Here is a 16,756-nt window from a genome sequence, read left to right as displayed (position 1 = left end):
ATTTTTATGAGTATGGTTTAACATTAAGATAATGACTCCCAAAAATAAATCCATTTACTGTCCCATTTAACATTGACATGAAATATCATTTTATAGGGTACTGGAAAAAGAATTATCATGGTACAAAAGCAAATCTTCTTATACATAGACAAAAGTACAGAACGAAAAAGACTTTTACCAGTGCATATGGTTCTATTGCACATAAGCAAATATTCTTGCCATATTTCACATACAAAAGAAAAAATACTCAACACAGAACTGTAGCATTAACATGTCCCTCCTTCTGCCCCACCTCTTATTTCCATAGAAATATCACCCTTAAATAATGTACAAGCTGGTTGTACATTCATAAATACCAGTTTAAGACTTGAATTTGCATTATTGCTCATGAAGTGCAACAAAGTGATTGCAAAAAGAATGTTGTCTACTTTAAGGTGGCCACACCAGGTTTGTGCGCTTTTACAGCTGTTTCTGATAGAGTCTTTCTCACAGTCTAAGGAGTCTTTTTTGTGCAGACAGATGGGAGATGCTGAGATCCCTCAACTGTCTAAGGGTGGAGACATAATGTTAGGGGGAATCTTCTACTTTCACAACAACTGGAAGAACACAGAGAACAGTTATACACAAAAACCCCTGCCACTTGAATGCATCAGGTAAAGTATCAAATAGACAGCTGCTGTTTATCCTTATTTTTATTTTTTATTAAAGATAAAAAGGTCATCATTCTATTATTATTATAACTGTTTATATTTGTCTGAATTAAGTTTAAACTTCAGAGAGTTCCAATTTGTTCAGGCCATGCGTTTTGCCATTGAGGAAATTAATAACAGTACAGACCTACTTCCAGGCATTTCTTTGGGATATAATATGTATGATACATGCAGTTTCATTGTCAGAGGCATAAAAGTTGCACTTGCATTGAACAATGATAATGAGAATGTGTCAGCATTTGAAGACCCATGTACTAGGCCTGTAAAAGTGCAAGCCATAATTGGACCAAGCTCCTCTTCTTCTAGCATGGCAATAGCTACTGTTCTTGGACCATTTCATATTCCATTGGTGAGTAGAATGAGATAAACATAAAAACTATGCTTTTGATATATATATATATATATATATATATATATATATATATATAATGTTACACCTTTATTTTAACTTTTACTTTCTAATATAATTGTAACTCTTTTTCAGATTAGTCACTTTGCTACATGTGCTTGTCTCAGTGACAAATTAAAGTACCCATCCTTTCTCAGAACCATACCCAGTGACTACTATCAGAGCAGAGCTTTGGCTCATTTGGTCAAACACTTTGGATGGACTTGGGTTGGAGCCATTAGAACCAGTGATGATTATGGCAATAATGGCATGGCAACATTCACAGAATCTGCACAGCAGCTGGGCATCTGTCTGGAATATTCTGTTTCTTTCTTTCAAACAGACTCAACAGAAAAAATACAAAAGATAATTGACATTATCAAGGCTTCTACTTCAAAAGTGATTGTTACTTTTATTACTCCCCCAGCCATGGATGTGCTAATTCAGGAGTTGTCCAACCAGAACTTAACAGGGTATCAGTGGGTTGGCAGTGAGGCCTGGATATTTGATTCTCAAATTGCAGCAATGGATAAGAATCACATCTTGGATGGAGCTATAGGCCTTTTTATCCCAAAAGCACATGTCAGTGGCTTTAAAGAGTTCATGCTGGATGTAAAGCCACTGAATTCATCAAACAATGACTTGTTTAGAGAGTTCTGGCAGGCATTATTCAGCTGTAAGTTCAAGCATTCGCAATCAAAACAGATTCAGACAGAATGTACTGGACATGAAGATCTGACTGACATGAAAAACAGTTTTACTGATATGTCCCTCATGCCTATTTTCAACAATATTTACAAAGGTGTTTATGCAGTGGCCCATGCTCTGCACAGTATTCTCAAGTGTAATAAAACCTGCAACAACAGTGTGCAGCTTGAACCATTTACAGTAAGTATAAGACAGGACTTATAGAATTTACATTAGGAACTAACAACAAAGAAAAATGTACAATAAATAATATGTATTAAATTGCTTGATTGGACTATAAAATATATTTATTGAAATAATTGCTTTTTTCTTAGATTTTGCAGCACATTAGAAAGAGTCACTTCAAGACAAAAGAAGGAGAGGAGGTTTATTTTAATGAAAATGGAGATCCAGCAGCAAAGTATGAAATTATAAATTGGCAGCCAAATGAAAATGGCACTGTGAACTTTGTTTCTGTTGGACTTTATGATGCATCGTTGCCTGCAGACAAACATTTAAATCTACAAAATAAGACTCTCCACTGGGCAAAGAGCTCAAAGCAGGTAAAATCTACTGAAAATGTTATTAGCTTTTTTATGTATTAAAAGTACTTTTGAAATAATTTTTCAGTATTTTTTTATTGTACCATAATTAGTAAAGAGGAAGAGACATAGACACTTTTATAATGCTGCTTTCATTCTTGCAGGTTCCTGTGTCAATTTGCAGTGAGAAGTGTCCTCCAGGAACACGGAAAGTTCTCCAGAAAGGAAAACCTGTTTGCTGCTATGACTGTATAAGATGTGCAGAGGGAGAAATAAACAACATTACAGGTTAGTTTTTATTTAATGTAAGCTTTTAAGTGAGTTGAAATCATCCTTCCTCATTGTGAACCCACCTGCTCTGCAACACTAATACTTTTTTGTTGGACACTGATTTTTGTGGACTTAGTCATTTTTAACTGAGAAACTTTCAGACAAAAGAATATGAAAAAAAAAAACTAAAAATAAAATATCCAGTTTGCTGATGTCACAAATTACCACAATAGTAAAAAGAAAAAGAAAAAAACAGAATTACCTTTCTAAATGTTTAGGAAATCTTAAGTGTCAGAACTGCAAAAACTGAAAAAGACATAAAGCCTTACTGATAAAGTTTCATCTCACACAGCTAATTTTTACCAGAGCAATGTGGTATGATAAGCAACAACAATATTGGTCATCTGGTACTTTTGAAATTAAAATAATGTACAATTTGTGAAAAAAGATCAATCTAAACTTTATTATTTTTTTGCAGATTCTATCACCTGTGTGAGATGTCCCTCGGAATCCTGGTCAAATGAAAGAAGAGATGCCTGTGTAGCTAAAATGGCCGACTTTTTATCATATGAAGAAGTTATGGGAATACTGCTCACCACAGCTTCTTTACTAGGGACATGTCTGACTGCTGCTGTGGCTTTCATTTTCTTCAGATACAGGAAAACTCCTCTTGTCAGAGCAAACAACTCTGAGCTGAGCTTCCTGCTGCTTTTCTCCTTGACTCTGTGTTTTCTCTGCTCTCTGACCTTCATTGGACGTCCTTCTAAGTGGTCCTGTATGCTCCGTCACACAGCTTTTGGCATCACCTTTGTCCTCTGCATCTCCTGTGTTCTGGGAAAAACTTTGGTGGTTTTAATGGCGTTTAAAGCTACACTTCCAGGCAGTAATGTGATGAAACTGTTTGGGCCGACACAACAGAGACTCAGTGTTCTGGGTTTTACTCTTGTACAAGTTATCATATGTTTTCTCTGGTTAACGATTTCTCCTCCTTTTCCTTCTAAGAACTTTAAGCAATTTAAAGATAAAATCATCTTGGAGTGTGCTCTGGGCTCTGCTTTAGGCTTCTGGTCTGTGCTTGGGTACATTGGACTTCTGGCCATGTCGTGTTTCATTTTTGCTTTTCTGGCTCGGAAACTGCCTGATAATTTCAATGAAGCAAAGTTTATCACCTTTAGCATGTTGATATTCTGTGCAGTATGGATCACTTTTATCCCAGCATATGTCAGCTCTCCTGGGAAATTCAGTGTTGCTGTAGAAATCTTTGCCATTCTTGCTTCTAGTTTTGGACTGCTGATTTGTATTTTTGTCCCAAAATGTTACATCATGTTGATGAAACCAGAAAAAAATACAAAAAAGAGTATGATGGGAAAAGGGGCACCAAAACACAATTAAGAACAGAAAAAATGAAACAAGAGATGTTTGCAGATAGTCAGTCAAGAAGGTTGAAAATGCCAAGAACACTTGTTTAATCACAGTCTTAAAGATAAGACACGTAAAAGGAAATGTCTACTCTTCTAGCAGGTTCAAAATACTTCCTGGACCACTGCATATAATAATAGCTCTTTTAGTCTCTCTAACTGTATTTATAAAGCTTGTTTACTTTTCATGCAGTCTTAGCTAGCATGTAACATTAGCAAACATTAAAAACAAACTGTAACATGTGGCGCTACCATGTTAACAAAGTGCTATAGTCTGCTAGCATGCTAATCCACTAATTATACTTAGCATTCTTAATTTTAACACACTGATTCAGTTTGAAGCAGCACCAAAACATACATGCAAAGGCATTTACCTTGTGCATGAATCTCAAAATTCTTTACTAGTTGGTAAATTTGTATTAACTGAAACATTGGACTGATTAATGTTCATGCCACTATGCTTCTGTCCACCTCGGTGCAGTCACTCTCTTGTCTCTTTCTCACGATAACGACACGTCTCACCCACCTCCTGGCCTTTCACGTTCAGATTAGATGAACAATTGTAGTACATCCAAAACAAATAAACATAAAGCAAGATTGACACACAACACCATCTAGTGGTTATATTGTGAGCAGAGCTATGATATGCTGCTGTACTCTGTACACAAACCTGTTTGAATTTCAATAAACTTTATTAACTGTACAATGACAACAACTTCCTACACTGCCTAAACCTGTTCTTTTTTACCTACAAAACAAACTGTTTTTAACTCATTAGAACTCATGTCATTGTGATATTTTAATGTATTTTTATAGAAAAACATATGTCAACAAACAATCTATGATGTTGAGGTACAGATCATGACCAAAAGAAAACAAGACCCTGGATAGAAATGGCTGAAATGGACTTTCTCCATAGGGTGGATGGGCTCAACCTTAAGGATAAGGTGAGGAGCTCCATCATCCGAGTTTGAGTAAAGTCACTCCTTCTCTGAATCAAAAGGAGTCAGGTGAGGTATTCTGAGCAACTGATCAGGATACTTTCAGGGTGCTTCCCTTGAGGTGTTTTTAGGGATGTACCAATGAGAGAAGACCCCATGGCAGACCCAGAGCTCCACACTGGGATCCCCTAGGAGGATCTGTAGTTTTGCTGGGAAAAGGGATATCTGGATTTCCCTCTCGAAGTTGTTGCCTTCACAATACAAACACTGATAAACAACAAAAGAGAATACAGTTCAACTTTTACCTTGAGTCTCAAACACTACAAAATTAAAGTCATAAAGTTTTGGATGAGGATTTAGAATTTGGTGCCCACATTGATGCTGTCAGATCCTCAGATCCTCATTCTGATATGTCATAACAACAAAAATTAGAAATGTTGTCTGAGCAACACTTTCATTCTTATTGGCTGGTGTATTGTAATGAACTGTTTACTACTGTTGATTTTAAAAAGATACAAACAAAAACAAACATAGAAGCCAATAATCCAGATCAGGTGTCTTGACCAGTAAATGGGCTGTCTTTTTTTTTTTTTAAATACAGAAAACACTAGTGATTTTACACCTGAAAGGGATTTTGAGATGGACTTTGTTACTTTGCAGTATTTTATAAAAAAAAAACAACTAAAGAAAATAATCCATTACTTCATAAAGGTGTAGAAAAAAAATCTTTTAGAAGCATCTTTAAAACAGGATTTTTTTTTCTTTGAGCATCTTGTCTCATCCCACCTTTTAGGTCCTCAGAGATGAGCCATTCTTGTTCGATTATTTATTTAATTATTGTTTTGGTGTTCTGAAGAGCATATATATCAGTGCAAGTCTTTCTTCTACATTCAGGCAGATGTAATAGTACCCAGCACATCAGCATTAAACTCAGCATGACATTTTCACAGAGGTGGCCAGAACAAGGATGGGCTCTTTTACAGTTACTGTTGGTGGCATCTTTCTCTCATGCTGAGGATCCAAAATGCAGACAGAGCGGGGATGCCGAAAACCCTCAACTAGTTAAAGAGGGTGACATTATGTTGGGTGGACTCTTCTCTTTCCACACCAACTGGAAAGAAAGACCAGATTCCTACATGCAGAAACCTCAGCCTCTGCAATGCACCAGGTAATTATTATCAAATAAATTTAATGAATTTATTAAATGAAAAAAGATCTAAGATCATTTTAATATGAATTTGTAACAGTAAAGGACTTTAGCTAAAAATACAAATGTTTTACATTTAGAAATATTGCATTTTGTTTGTTTTAACACTTATAACACTTATTTTAGAGAACTCTGATTATAATACCAACTATTTATAATTGTTCAAATCAAGCTTAAATTTCAGAGAATTCCAGTTAGCCCAGGCCCTGCTTTTTACCATCAAAGAAATAAACAATAGCTCAGACCTGCTGCCGGGCATTTCTCTTGGCTACAAAATTTATGATACCTGTGGCTCTATTGCCAGAAGCGTAAGAGTTGCTTTGGCCTTGGTTAATGGTAACGAAAATGTGGCTTCGCCTTCAAATGCATGTTTAAGACCTGCACACGTTCAGGCTATAATGGGAGAAACCTCTTCCTCTCCTAGCACAGCAATTGCTACTTCTATTGGACCATTTCATATCCCACTGGTATGTATGACTGGAGCCAATTAAAATTAATGAAAAATGTAGTATATAGATAATGAGAACAGTAGTGTATGTAAAATGTTTTATATCTAAAAATGTTTTTTTTTTATGTAGATCAGCCACTTTTCAACATGTGCTTGTCTCAGTGATAAATCAAAATACCCATCCTTTCTCAGAACCATACCCAGTGATTACTATCAGAGCAGAGCTCTGGCTCATTTAGTCAAACACTTTGGATGGACTTGGGTTGGAGCTGTTAGATCAAATGAGGATTACGGCAATAATGGCATGGCAATATTTACAGAGACTGCAGTGCAGCTGGGCATCTGTCTGGAATATTCTGTTTCTTTCTTTAGGACAGATCCATCTGACAAAATACAAAACATAATTGACATTATCAAAGCTTCCACGTCAACAGTGATTGTCACTTTCCTCTCCCACATGGATTTGGACATATTATTACATGAGTTTTCCAACCACAACTTGACTGGATACCAGTGGGTCGGTACTGAAGCTTGGATTTTTGATTCTCAAACTGCTGCAGGAGATAAGAATCACATCCTGGATGGAGCTATAGGGCTTTCCATCCCAAAAGCACATGTTAGTGGTCTTAAAGAGTTTATGCTGGATGTAAAGCCACTAAATTCAACAAATAATAATTTGTTTACAGAGTTCTGGGAAGCATTATTCAGCTGTAAGTTCACACAGTCACAATCAGAGGAGATTCAGAGAAAATGTACTGGACATGAGGATCTGACTGGAGTGGAAAACAGCTTCACTGACATGTCACTCATGCCCATTTTTAATAATGTGTATAAAGGAGTGTATGCAGTGGCTCATGCTCTGCACAATATTCTCAGCTGTAATAAAACATGTGACAGTAATGTACAGCTAGATCCATTCATGGTGAGCTTTACATCAATAAGTCAGTTGTTACATCAAAAAAAAAAAAAAAGAAAGAAGAGAAAAAAAAACATTTTACAATTTCTTGTATCATAAAATCTTCAATATTTTCTGCCATTTAGCTGTGTTAATACTTATCATTTTTAGATTTTACAGCACATACAAAAGGCTAATTTCAAAACAAAAGAGGGTGAGGAGGTTTACTTTAATAAAAATGGAGATCCATCAGCAAAATATGAAATCATAAACTGGCAGCCAGGGGAAAATGGCCAAGTACAATTTGTCACAGTTGGTCTTTATGATGCATCGTTACCTGTTGACAAACAAATGAATTTGCAAAACAGATCTTTGATTTGGACACAGAATTCCCTGCAGGTAAAATCAATTTTTCTAATAACAATATTTTCCAACATTTAACTTTTTTTTTTATTTGACAATAGGCTTGTGATGAGAAAATCAGAAGATATCATTTTAAAACCTTTGATTTATACAGGTGCCTGTGTCAGTCTGCAGTGAGAAGTGTCCTCCAGGAACACGGAAAGTTCTCCAGAAAGGAAAACCTGTTTGCTGCTATGACTGTGTAAGATGTGCAGAGGGAGAAATGAGCAACAACACAGGTACCTTTATATAATTTGTACCAGTTTGCTTTTTTTTTTTGTTACATAGTGCTTTGAAATGACTTCTGTTTTACATTGGCACTATACAAATGAACTGAACAGAATACAATTTTGGTATTGGCCTTAATTTGCCATTTGAAAATCTGTAGCGGTTTTGTACTGTGTTGGCAATGTTTTTGTTAACTGGAGGTTGTTGTTTGATTTAAAGCTCAGATAATTGTGTTGGAGCTTAGGTAGAGGGGATGAGCATTTAATTTCAATTAGATTTTATTTGCAGTCCAGTGACAAGTTGGAATTTTACATTGTAGTTTAACCTTTCTGAAGCCCTCAAAGAGAGAGAGGGGAAGAGAGGTAGAGAAGCACTTGTAACTTCGGGTCAATTTTGAACCAGAAAAAGTACACATAGTTATATTACTCTAACTTTGCACTGTTCAAACCCATTTCATTGCAACTTTGCACCATTGTTTAAGTCATTTTCATGTATTTTATTTAATTTCAAAAGACCAAACTTTAATTTGCACGACATTCTGCAAATATTTGTATTCAAATTTGCGCTGTTACATTTTAGTCTATTGTCATTCTGCGCAAATGCTTTCATAACATGTAAAAAACATGTAAAAACACTCACTAAAAACTAAAAGAATAGTGTGTAGTATACTTTCAAAGCCTTTCATGTATTTACATGTATAAAAAAAGAACAGAAATTGCTACAATGAAATATTTTTTAATTGTTCACCCTCCACTGCTTTACACAATTTGAACAACCATTTTGTCATTTCATAAAATGAGTATCAAATACAAACTAACTTGTTGGTCTAACTCCTGTCTTGTCATTATTTTCAGATTCTATCACTTGTGTGAGATGTCCACTTGAGTCCTGGTCAAATGAGAGAAGAGATGCCTGTGTAACAAAAGAGGCAGAGTTTCTATCATATGAAGAAATCATGGGAATACTGCTCACCACAGCCTCTCTATTTGGAACATGTCTGACTGCTGCTGTTGCTTTCATTTTCTTCAGATACAGGAAAACTCCTCTTGTCAGAGCAAACAACTCTGAGCTGAGCTTCCTGCTTCTTTTCTCCTTGACTCTGTGTTTTCTCTGCTCTCTAACCTTCATTGGACGTCCCTCTGAGTGGTCCTGTATGCTCCGTCACACAGCTTTTGGCATCACCTTTGTTCTCTGCATCTCCTGTGTTCTGGGGAAAACAATAGTTGTTTTAATGGCATTTAAAGCTACACTTCCAGGCAGTAATGTGATGAAACTTTTTGGGCCAACACAGCAGAGACTCAGTGTGCTGGGTTTCACTCTTATACAAGTTATAATATGTATTCTTTGGTTAACAATTTCTCCTCCTTTTCCTTCCAAGAATTTTAGGGAATTTAAAGATAAAATCATCTTGGAGTGTGCTCTGGGCTCAGCTGTAGGTTTCTGGTCTGTGCTTGGGTACATTGGACTTCTTGCCATGTTGTGTTTCGTTTTTGCTTTTCTGGCTCGAAAACTGCCTGATAATTTCAATGAAGCAAAATTTATCACCTTTAGTATGCTGATTTTCTGTGCAGTATGGATCACTTTTATCCCAGCATATGTCAGCTCTCCCGGAAAATTCAGTGTTGCTGTAGAAATCTTTGCCATTCTTGCTTCTAGTTTTGGACTGTTGATTTGTATTTTTGTCCCAAAATGTTATATCATGTTACTAAAACCAGAAAGGAACACAAAAAAGAATATGATGGGGAAAGCAACATCAAAATCATTTTAATAAACAAAAGCTTGGTGCTCACATTCTAAAAAGCATAATTATGCAGACATTTTAACTGCTATTGAAAGTTTTACATGGTAATTTGGTAACTAAACTATCAATAAAGCTTTGTTTGCTTTCAGTCATTCTTGTGAAACAGGTTTTTTAAGCATCAGCATCAGATTACATATAAATACTTTTTACGTCTTCAGGGAGGTTATGTTTTTGGTAGTTGTTGGTTGGTTTGTCCATTTGTTTTATTTTGTTAGCAAGATTACCAAAAAACTACCAAACAGATTTGAATGAAATTTTCAGGAAATGTTGGGCTTATCACAACAAACAATTGGTTACATTTTTGTGGTGATTCTTTAGTGACACTGGACACCTCATGTGTCATAAATGCTGTTCATTGATTTTAAGGTCAAAGGTCAAGGTCACAGCTGGCTGGGTGCTCTAACTGCAACCATGTAATGTAGGAATGTCAAACTGTGCAGATAGACACCTCATAGGTCAAGAATTGTGTCTACTGATTTCAGGGTCATGGGGTCAAAGTTAAGGTCACAGGTTACTCCTTTGTTAAAACTTTGCCTTTGTTCCAGCTGGAGACCTCTTTGTCATTGGCGTTGTCACAAGAAAAACAACTGATTAAATTTTGGTGATGGTCTGGATCATGATCCAGATTGCACTTTTGATGACGCCATGGCCTTGGCGGAGGTTTGTGTTTTCCGAGAGTTTCTACTTTTATAGTATCACATATTTATTTGATTTGTAATACATGTAGGTCTTTTTTAAATTATGTTCATTATTTTCTGTGTGTTATCTTAATCCTTAACAAAGTAAAGTAATAATTTTGAATTTATCTGAAGGACTAAAAATAAATAAATATTTCAAAATGTCTCATACATTTAAATTTTATGTACAGTGTTACATTCATGTTTAAAACAAATGTGTCTGAGAGAGTGTATCATGAATAAACTGCAGTTTGTGTTTTTGAAATTGCTAATTTAAAATAATAACCCAGTTAAAATAATAATAACACTAATAAAAATTAAAAAAATATATGCCAAATTGAGGTTTTCTGTGTTTGACAACATGCCAGAAAGAGAACTGTCAAGACTTTCAGTTGTTTGGCACACAGCAGGCCAAGCTCACAGTAGCAATTTTAAGAAATATCTTTTCTCCACCCAACTTCAGTGTTCTAATTCAGTTGGTACAACTATATTATGTGTTGTACTTTAGAAGTGGAATGCTGAAATGTTTTTGTTTGCTTTTTGTCATGCGTAACAGCAGTTTTGCCGTAGCAGTTTATTTTGTGTAGAAAGTAGACCATTTAGGTATGAAGCCAAACTGCTCTACCATTGCTTCAGATATTTTATGGAAGATTTTCTGGAGGATTATGAAAATTTTTCTGCCCAGTTGACTGTGTTGATAATGTGATGGGGTTTTTTTTTAAATAGTGTTTGCATGAACTGCTATAAATTATATGAGACTGGTTCTTTTAAGCTGGCAGCACTCCACTTTGGCCCCTAAATAATTGTTCATCAAAATAACCAAATATGTTTCCTTGTCTGTTAGTTGATGGTAAACCAACAGACAAAACACATTTTCCTGAGAGGTTTTGACAGTTTGAGTTTAGTGACAAAATGTATTGTGGCAGTAAACTGAGGTGTTTCTCTTGTTGCTGTTAAAACAATTACTCTTTAAAATAAAATAAAAAATAGTACTGATTGTTTCAAATGGTTCAAAACTTGTAAAGATCAAAGGAATAAAGTAACCTTGGAGCCTGATCAGACTCTGCAGAGCAAATAGGTTTTGTATGTGATCCTAGCCTATTTTTCATACATGATTCTTTTCTCAGTCTCTAAGAAGTTATAATATATAACTTATAAATATATAAGAAGATATTTTAATAAACTGCATACACTTTATTGAAGAAAAAAAGAATAAAACATGTTCTTGTCCATTTAAACTTACTCATTTAATACTTTCTATTATGACTGTAGCTGCCCACCACACACATCCTTTTGCTCCACCTTTTAGTTTCAGAGAGAAAAACACCTCCCTGTTTATTATTTGTTATGAGCTATTCCAAGATCATAAATATCCGTTCAAATTTTTCATTTGCATTAAGGTACATGCGATGCAATAAAGTGTTTTTAGCAAGATGATGTCAACACATAGGTGGCCAGAGCAGGGTTGTGCACTGTTACAGCTGTATTTGTTGATGTCTTTTTCCCAGTCTGAGGAGTCGCTGTGCAGACGCAGAGGAGATCCTGACATCCCTCAGCTGTCTAAAGATGGGGAAATTATGTTGGGGGGAATCTTCTCTTTCCACAGCAGCTGGAAAAACAAAGAGAACACTTATTCAGAAGAACCTCAGCCACTGGAATGCATCAGGTAAATTATACCACAGAAATCTGTCTTTCATTTTGCCTTTGTTTTAATGTTGTCAGAACAAGTAAATGGTTTAATTTGTACATGTTAAACTCGGTTTCAAAAGAAAACCATTTTATGCAAACTGTTTTTAAATTATTTTTGAATTAAGTTTGAATTTCAGAGAGTTCCAGTTTGCTCAAACCATGCGTTTTGCCATTGAGGAAATTAATAATAGTACCGACCTACTTCCTGGAATTTCTCTTGGATATAGCATTCATGATACTTGTGGTTCCATTGCCAGAAGTGTGAAAGTTGCACTAGCCTTGAACAATGGTAATGATAATGTATCTTCAAACTCTGAAGAGTCATGTAACAGACGTGCACAAGTACAGGCCATTTTGGGAGAAACTTCCTCTTCTCCTAGTACAGCAATAGCTACGGTTCTTGGACCATTTCAAATCCCTCTGGTGAGTTGTGCTGATAAATCCAAAACTTTACTTGTGAAACCCAGAATGATTATTTCAATCTTCCACCAAGTGATTGGAGCAAATGTTTTTAGTTTACATTTTTAGACTCAGTCTGTGGTAGTTTTAAGTTTTCTTTTTCTGCCTTCAGATCAGTCACTTTGCTACATGTGCTTGTCTCAGTGATAAATCAAAGTACCCATCTTTTCTTAGAACAGTGCCCAGTGACTACTATCAGAGCAGAGCTCTGGCCCAGTTGGTCAAACATTTTGGATGGACTTGGGTTGGAGCTGTTAGAACCAATGATGATTATGGCAACAATGGCATGGCAACATTCACAGAAACTGCAGAGCAACTGGGCATCTGTCTGGAATATTCTGTTGCTTTCTTTAGAACAGATCCATCAGAAAAGATTCAAAATATCATTGAGCTTATCAAGGCTTCAACTTCAAAGGTTATTGTTGCTTTTCTCTCACACATGGATATGGATGTGCTCATACACAAGCTGTCCAATCATAATTTGACAGGGTACCAGTGGGTCGGCAGTGAATCATGGATCTTTGATTCTCAAATTGCAGCAATGGATAAGAATCACATCCTGGATGGAGCTATAGGTCTTTCTATCCCTAAAGCACACGTCAGTGCTCTTAAAGATTTCATGTTTCATGTGAAACCATTGATTTCATCAAATAATGATTTGTTTACAGAGTTCTGGGAAGCATTATTTAGTTGTAAGTTCAAGCAGTCCCAATCAGAGGAGATTCAGACAGAATGTACTGGACATGAGGATCTGACTGACGTACAAAACAGTTTTACTGATATGTCCCTCATGCCCATTTTTAATAATGTTTATAAAGGAGTGTATGCAGTGGCCCATGCTCTGCACAATATTTTTGAGTGTAATAAAACATGCAACAACAGTGTGCAGCTTGAACCATTCACGGTGAGCTTTTTTAAATGTTAGGAAGTCATGTGGACTGTCAAATACTTGAATTAACATGCATCCAAAGCATTTATTATATGACAAACTAACCAAAAAACAATTTGTATAGATATTACAGCATATAAGGAAGATTCATTTCCAAACCAAAGAGGGCCATGAGGTTTACTTCAATAAATATGGGGATCCAGCAGCAAAGTATGAAATTATAAACTGGCAACCAAGAGACAACGGCATTGTGGACTTTATCTCTGTTGGTCTTTATGATGCATCATTACCTGCAGACAAACAGCTAAATCTGCAAAATATATCTTTAATTTGGGCACAGAGGTCATTGCAGGTAAAAGCTGTGAGCATTTCATGTGGAATCATAATATTTAAATCTATGAGTAACAAATGAGTAAATTCATCAACAATATTAAAAGAGACGTATGAGGACACAGTAAAATTGTTATTTTTTTCTTCTTTTTTTTGGTGCTTTTATTTATTGCAGGTGCCTGTGTCAGTTTGCAGTGAAAAATGTCCCCCAGGAACACGCAAGGTTCTACAGAAAGGAAAACCTGTTTGTTGTCATGACTGTGTTCCATGTGCAGAGGGCGAAATGACAAACAGTGCAGGTTTAATACATTTTCCTACAAGCTTTTTACTTTTACTGTTGCATGAAATAAAGTTTATGCAATTACATGCCAGTTTCAAAAAATGGCTAAAGTTTTGATATACTTTCAGCATCTGCCTCAAATGGCCATTGAAAGAATTGCAGATTATCTTGCAGTCCATATTGGCAACTCTTTTAAGAAATATTTAATTATTTGTTATTATTTGTTTTGTTTTGCTTGTTTTGAATTTACCCTATTTTTCTTGCTTGCCTTTTATCTAATATAAAATATATGCTAAATAAAAACTGACACAAAAATATATTTGTCTTCTAAGTAGCCAAATAACAAATATATTTCTTATTAGCAGTTTCAAGAAACATTATGACTGAGTTGATATGACAACATTATCACACTTATGTAAGAGAACTTGTCACCCCATCTGAGCTTAGACAGCTTTAAAAAACTCTTAAAAAAATGAATTGATAGAGGACTTTTTATTAGCTTTAACAAATATGTTGTGTCTTTTGAGTCAGAGCCAATAAAGTTAAAAAGCGTATCTACTCTTAACTATTCAAGAGCAGAGCTGATTTCATTGATCAATAACAGTTTTCTGGTGATTTGAAATTTAAAAGAAAAGTAGACCAACCATAACTTAACAGTTGACTCATGTTTTACCATTCCTTTTCAGATTCTATCACCTGTGTAAGATGTCCTCTTGAGTCCTGGTCAAATGAGAAGAGAGATGCCTGCGTAAAGAAGGAGGCTGTGTTTTTATCATATGAAGAGATTATGGGAGCACTATTGACATCAGTCTCTTTGCTTGGAACATGTCTGACTGCTGCTGTAGCTTTCATTTTCTTCAAATACAGAAAAACCCCTCTTGTTAGAGCTAACAACTCTGAGCTGAGCTTCCTGTTGCTTTTCTCCTTGACTCTGTGTTTTCTCTGCTCTCTGACATTCATTGGCCAACCTTCAAAATGGTCCTGTATGCTTCGTCACACAGCTTTTGGCATCACATTCGTCCTTTGCCTATCTTGTGTTCTGGGAAAAACAATGGTGGTTTTAATGGCATTTAAAGCTACACTTCCAGGAAGAAATGCAATGAAGTGGTTTGGCCCTACGCAGCAGAGACTCAGTGTTCTGGGTTTTACATTCATACAAGTTATCATATGTATTCTCTGGTTAAGCATTTCTCCTCCTTTTCCATTTAAGAATTTTAAAGAATACAAAGATAAAATCATCTTAGAGTGTGCTCTGGGCTCAGCTGTAGGCTTCTGGTCTGTGCTTGGCTACATTGGACTTCTTGCCATGTTGTGTTTCATTTTTGCCTTTCTGGCTCGGAAACTGCCTGATAATTTCAATGAAGCAAAATTTATCACTTTTAGCATGCTGATATTCTGTGCAGTATGGCTCACTTTTATCCCAGCATATGTCAGCTCTCCTGGCAAATTTAGTGTTGCTGTAGAAATTTTTGCCATTCTTGCTTCTAGTTTTGGACTGCTGATTTGTATCTTCATCCCAAAATGTTACATCATGTTACTGAAACCAGAAAGAAATACAAAAAAGCATATGATGGGGAAGGGTGCATCTAAATCAATCTAAAAATATAAAACTAGACTGTCTTGAAGTTATTTTTAGTACTATTTTATTATTTAATGAAACTGACTAATGTATAAATTAATTTAGATACATGTGCCAGTTTGTGACTATCTTGCAAGAGACTGGGGCACCATAAAAAGCTGTAACTACTTAAAGAATCAAGACTGCATTTAGAGTTAACGATTTCATTGGTGCCACCATAGAACCAAAAGTCATAACTCGGGTCCCACACCACGCAGTCAATTGCCCTGCACCTTTTATTTTCTCCTCAAATTTGTGATGCAAAACACTGATACAGCGTTAATGATCTATCTTTGTTGGACACAGTCTCAAAGGAAATTGATCAGCTGTTTGTTAGAAATCAAACAGTATTCATCAACCTGTTTCCAGATTGGTCTTTTGGATGTAATAGGAATTATTAGACTCCAATGTCTCTCAGAAGTTTTATTAGAAGGAGCTATATGTTTTCATCATTGTATGTACCTATATAACATATGGATATGGTTAGGACTTGAGCCTGTGACTTTTTGGTCCCAATGCACAGCCATCCCCCTAAAACCTTGTCATCACAAATGGTACTAAATAATAAAAATGTCAGCTACCCTGTGCATCTCCATTGCCTTAGATAATGAAGACTAAAAAAATTGCTTATTCAGAACCCATGTTTCAACATCACCAACAATTTCAAATGCTCTGACATACAGAATAAATTCTTCCAATCTTTGGGTCCAGTGGATTGTACTGTTTTTTGTGCTTTATTGATTTCAAAAACAATTAAGCTAGTTTTACACTTAGATTGGGCAGAGTAATCCAAAGTTATTTGTAACTTTTTTGTTCATTTTCTACAGATTTATTTTCATTTTTGTTCTCTGTTGGCTTAAATTTTATTATTATCAAT

At 35.6% G+C, this 16,756-nt stretch overlaps 3 protein-coding genes across 3 annotated transcripts; all 3 read left to right on the top strand.

The window, feature by feature from the left end:
• The first annotated feature begins 502 nt into the window (after positions 1 to 502).
• On the top strand, positions 503 to 4,658 carry LOC108240878 (extracellular calcium-sensing receptor-like). Its single transcript, XM_017424675.2, has 6 exons — positions 503 to 653; positions 765 to 1,059; positions 1,195 to 1,986; positions 2,121 to 2,348; positions 2,492 to 2,615; positions 3,076 to 4,658. Exons 1-6 carry the CDS (start codon positions 520 to 522, stop codon positions 3,987 to 3,989), a joined length of 2,487 nt encoding a protein of 828 aa, XP_017280164.2. The 5' UTR covers positions 503 to 519; the 3' UTR covers positions 3,990 to 4,658.
• A 250-nt stretch (positions 4,659 to 4,908) lies between these two features.
• LOC108240877 (extracellular calcium-sensing receptor-like) lies at positions 4,909 to 9,912 on the top strand. Its single transcript, XM_037980600.1, has 7 exons — positions 4,909 to 4,962; positions 5,940 to 6,124; positions 6,336 to 6,630; positions 6,742 to 7,533; positions 7,678 to 7,803; positions 8,024 to 8,147; positions 8,991 to 9,912. Exons 1-7 carry the CDS (start codon positions 4,909 to 4,911, stop codon positions 9,902 to 9,904), a joined length of 2,490 nt encoding a protein of 829 aa, XP_037836528.1. The 3' UTR covers positions 9,905 to 9,912.
• Positions 9,913 to 12,089: 2,177 nt separating this feature from the next.
• Positions 12,090 to 16,528, top strand: LOC108240824 (extracellular calcium-sensing receptor). Its single transcript, XM_017424613.2, has 6 exons — positions 12,090 to 12,280; positions 12,429 to 12,726; positions 12,875 to 13,666; positions 13,776 to 14,003; positions 14,157 to 14,280; positions 14,948 to 16,528. The coding sequence occupies exons 1-6, from the start codon at positions 12,108 to 12,110 to the stop codon at positions 15,859 to 15,861; spliced, it is 2,529 nt and encodes an 842-aa protein (XP_017280102.1). The 5' UTR covers positions 12,090 to 12,107; the 3' UTR covers positions 15,862 to 16,528.
• The last annotated feature ends 228 nt before the right edge of the window (positions 16,529 to 16,756 follow it).

This window comes from Kryptolebias marmoratus, linkage group LG2, assembly GCF_001649575.2.
Source record: "Kryptolebias marmoratus isolate JLee-2015 linkage group LG2, ASM164957v2, whole genome shotgun sequence".
NCBI lineage: Eukaryota > Metazoa > Chordata > Actinopteri > Cyprinodontiformes > Rivulidae > Kryptolebias > Kryptolebias marmoratus.
Note: the sequence above shows the minus strand (reverse complement) of the source record. Positions and strands in the feature narration are given on the sequence as shown.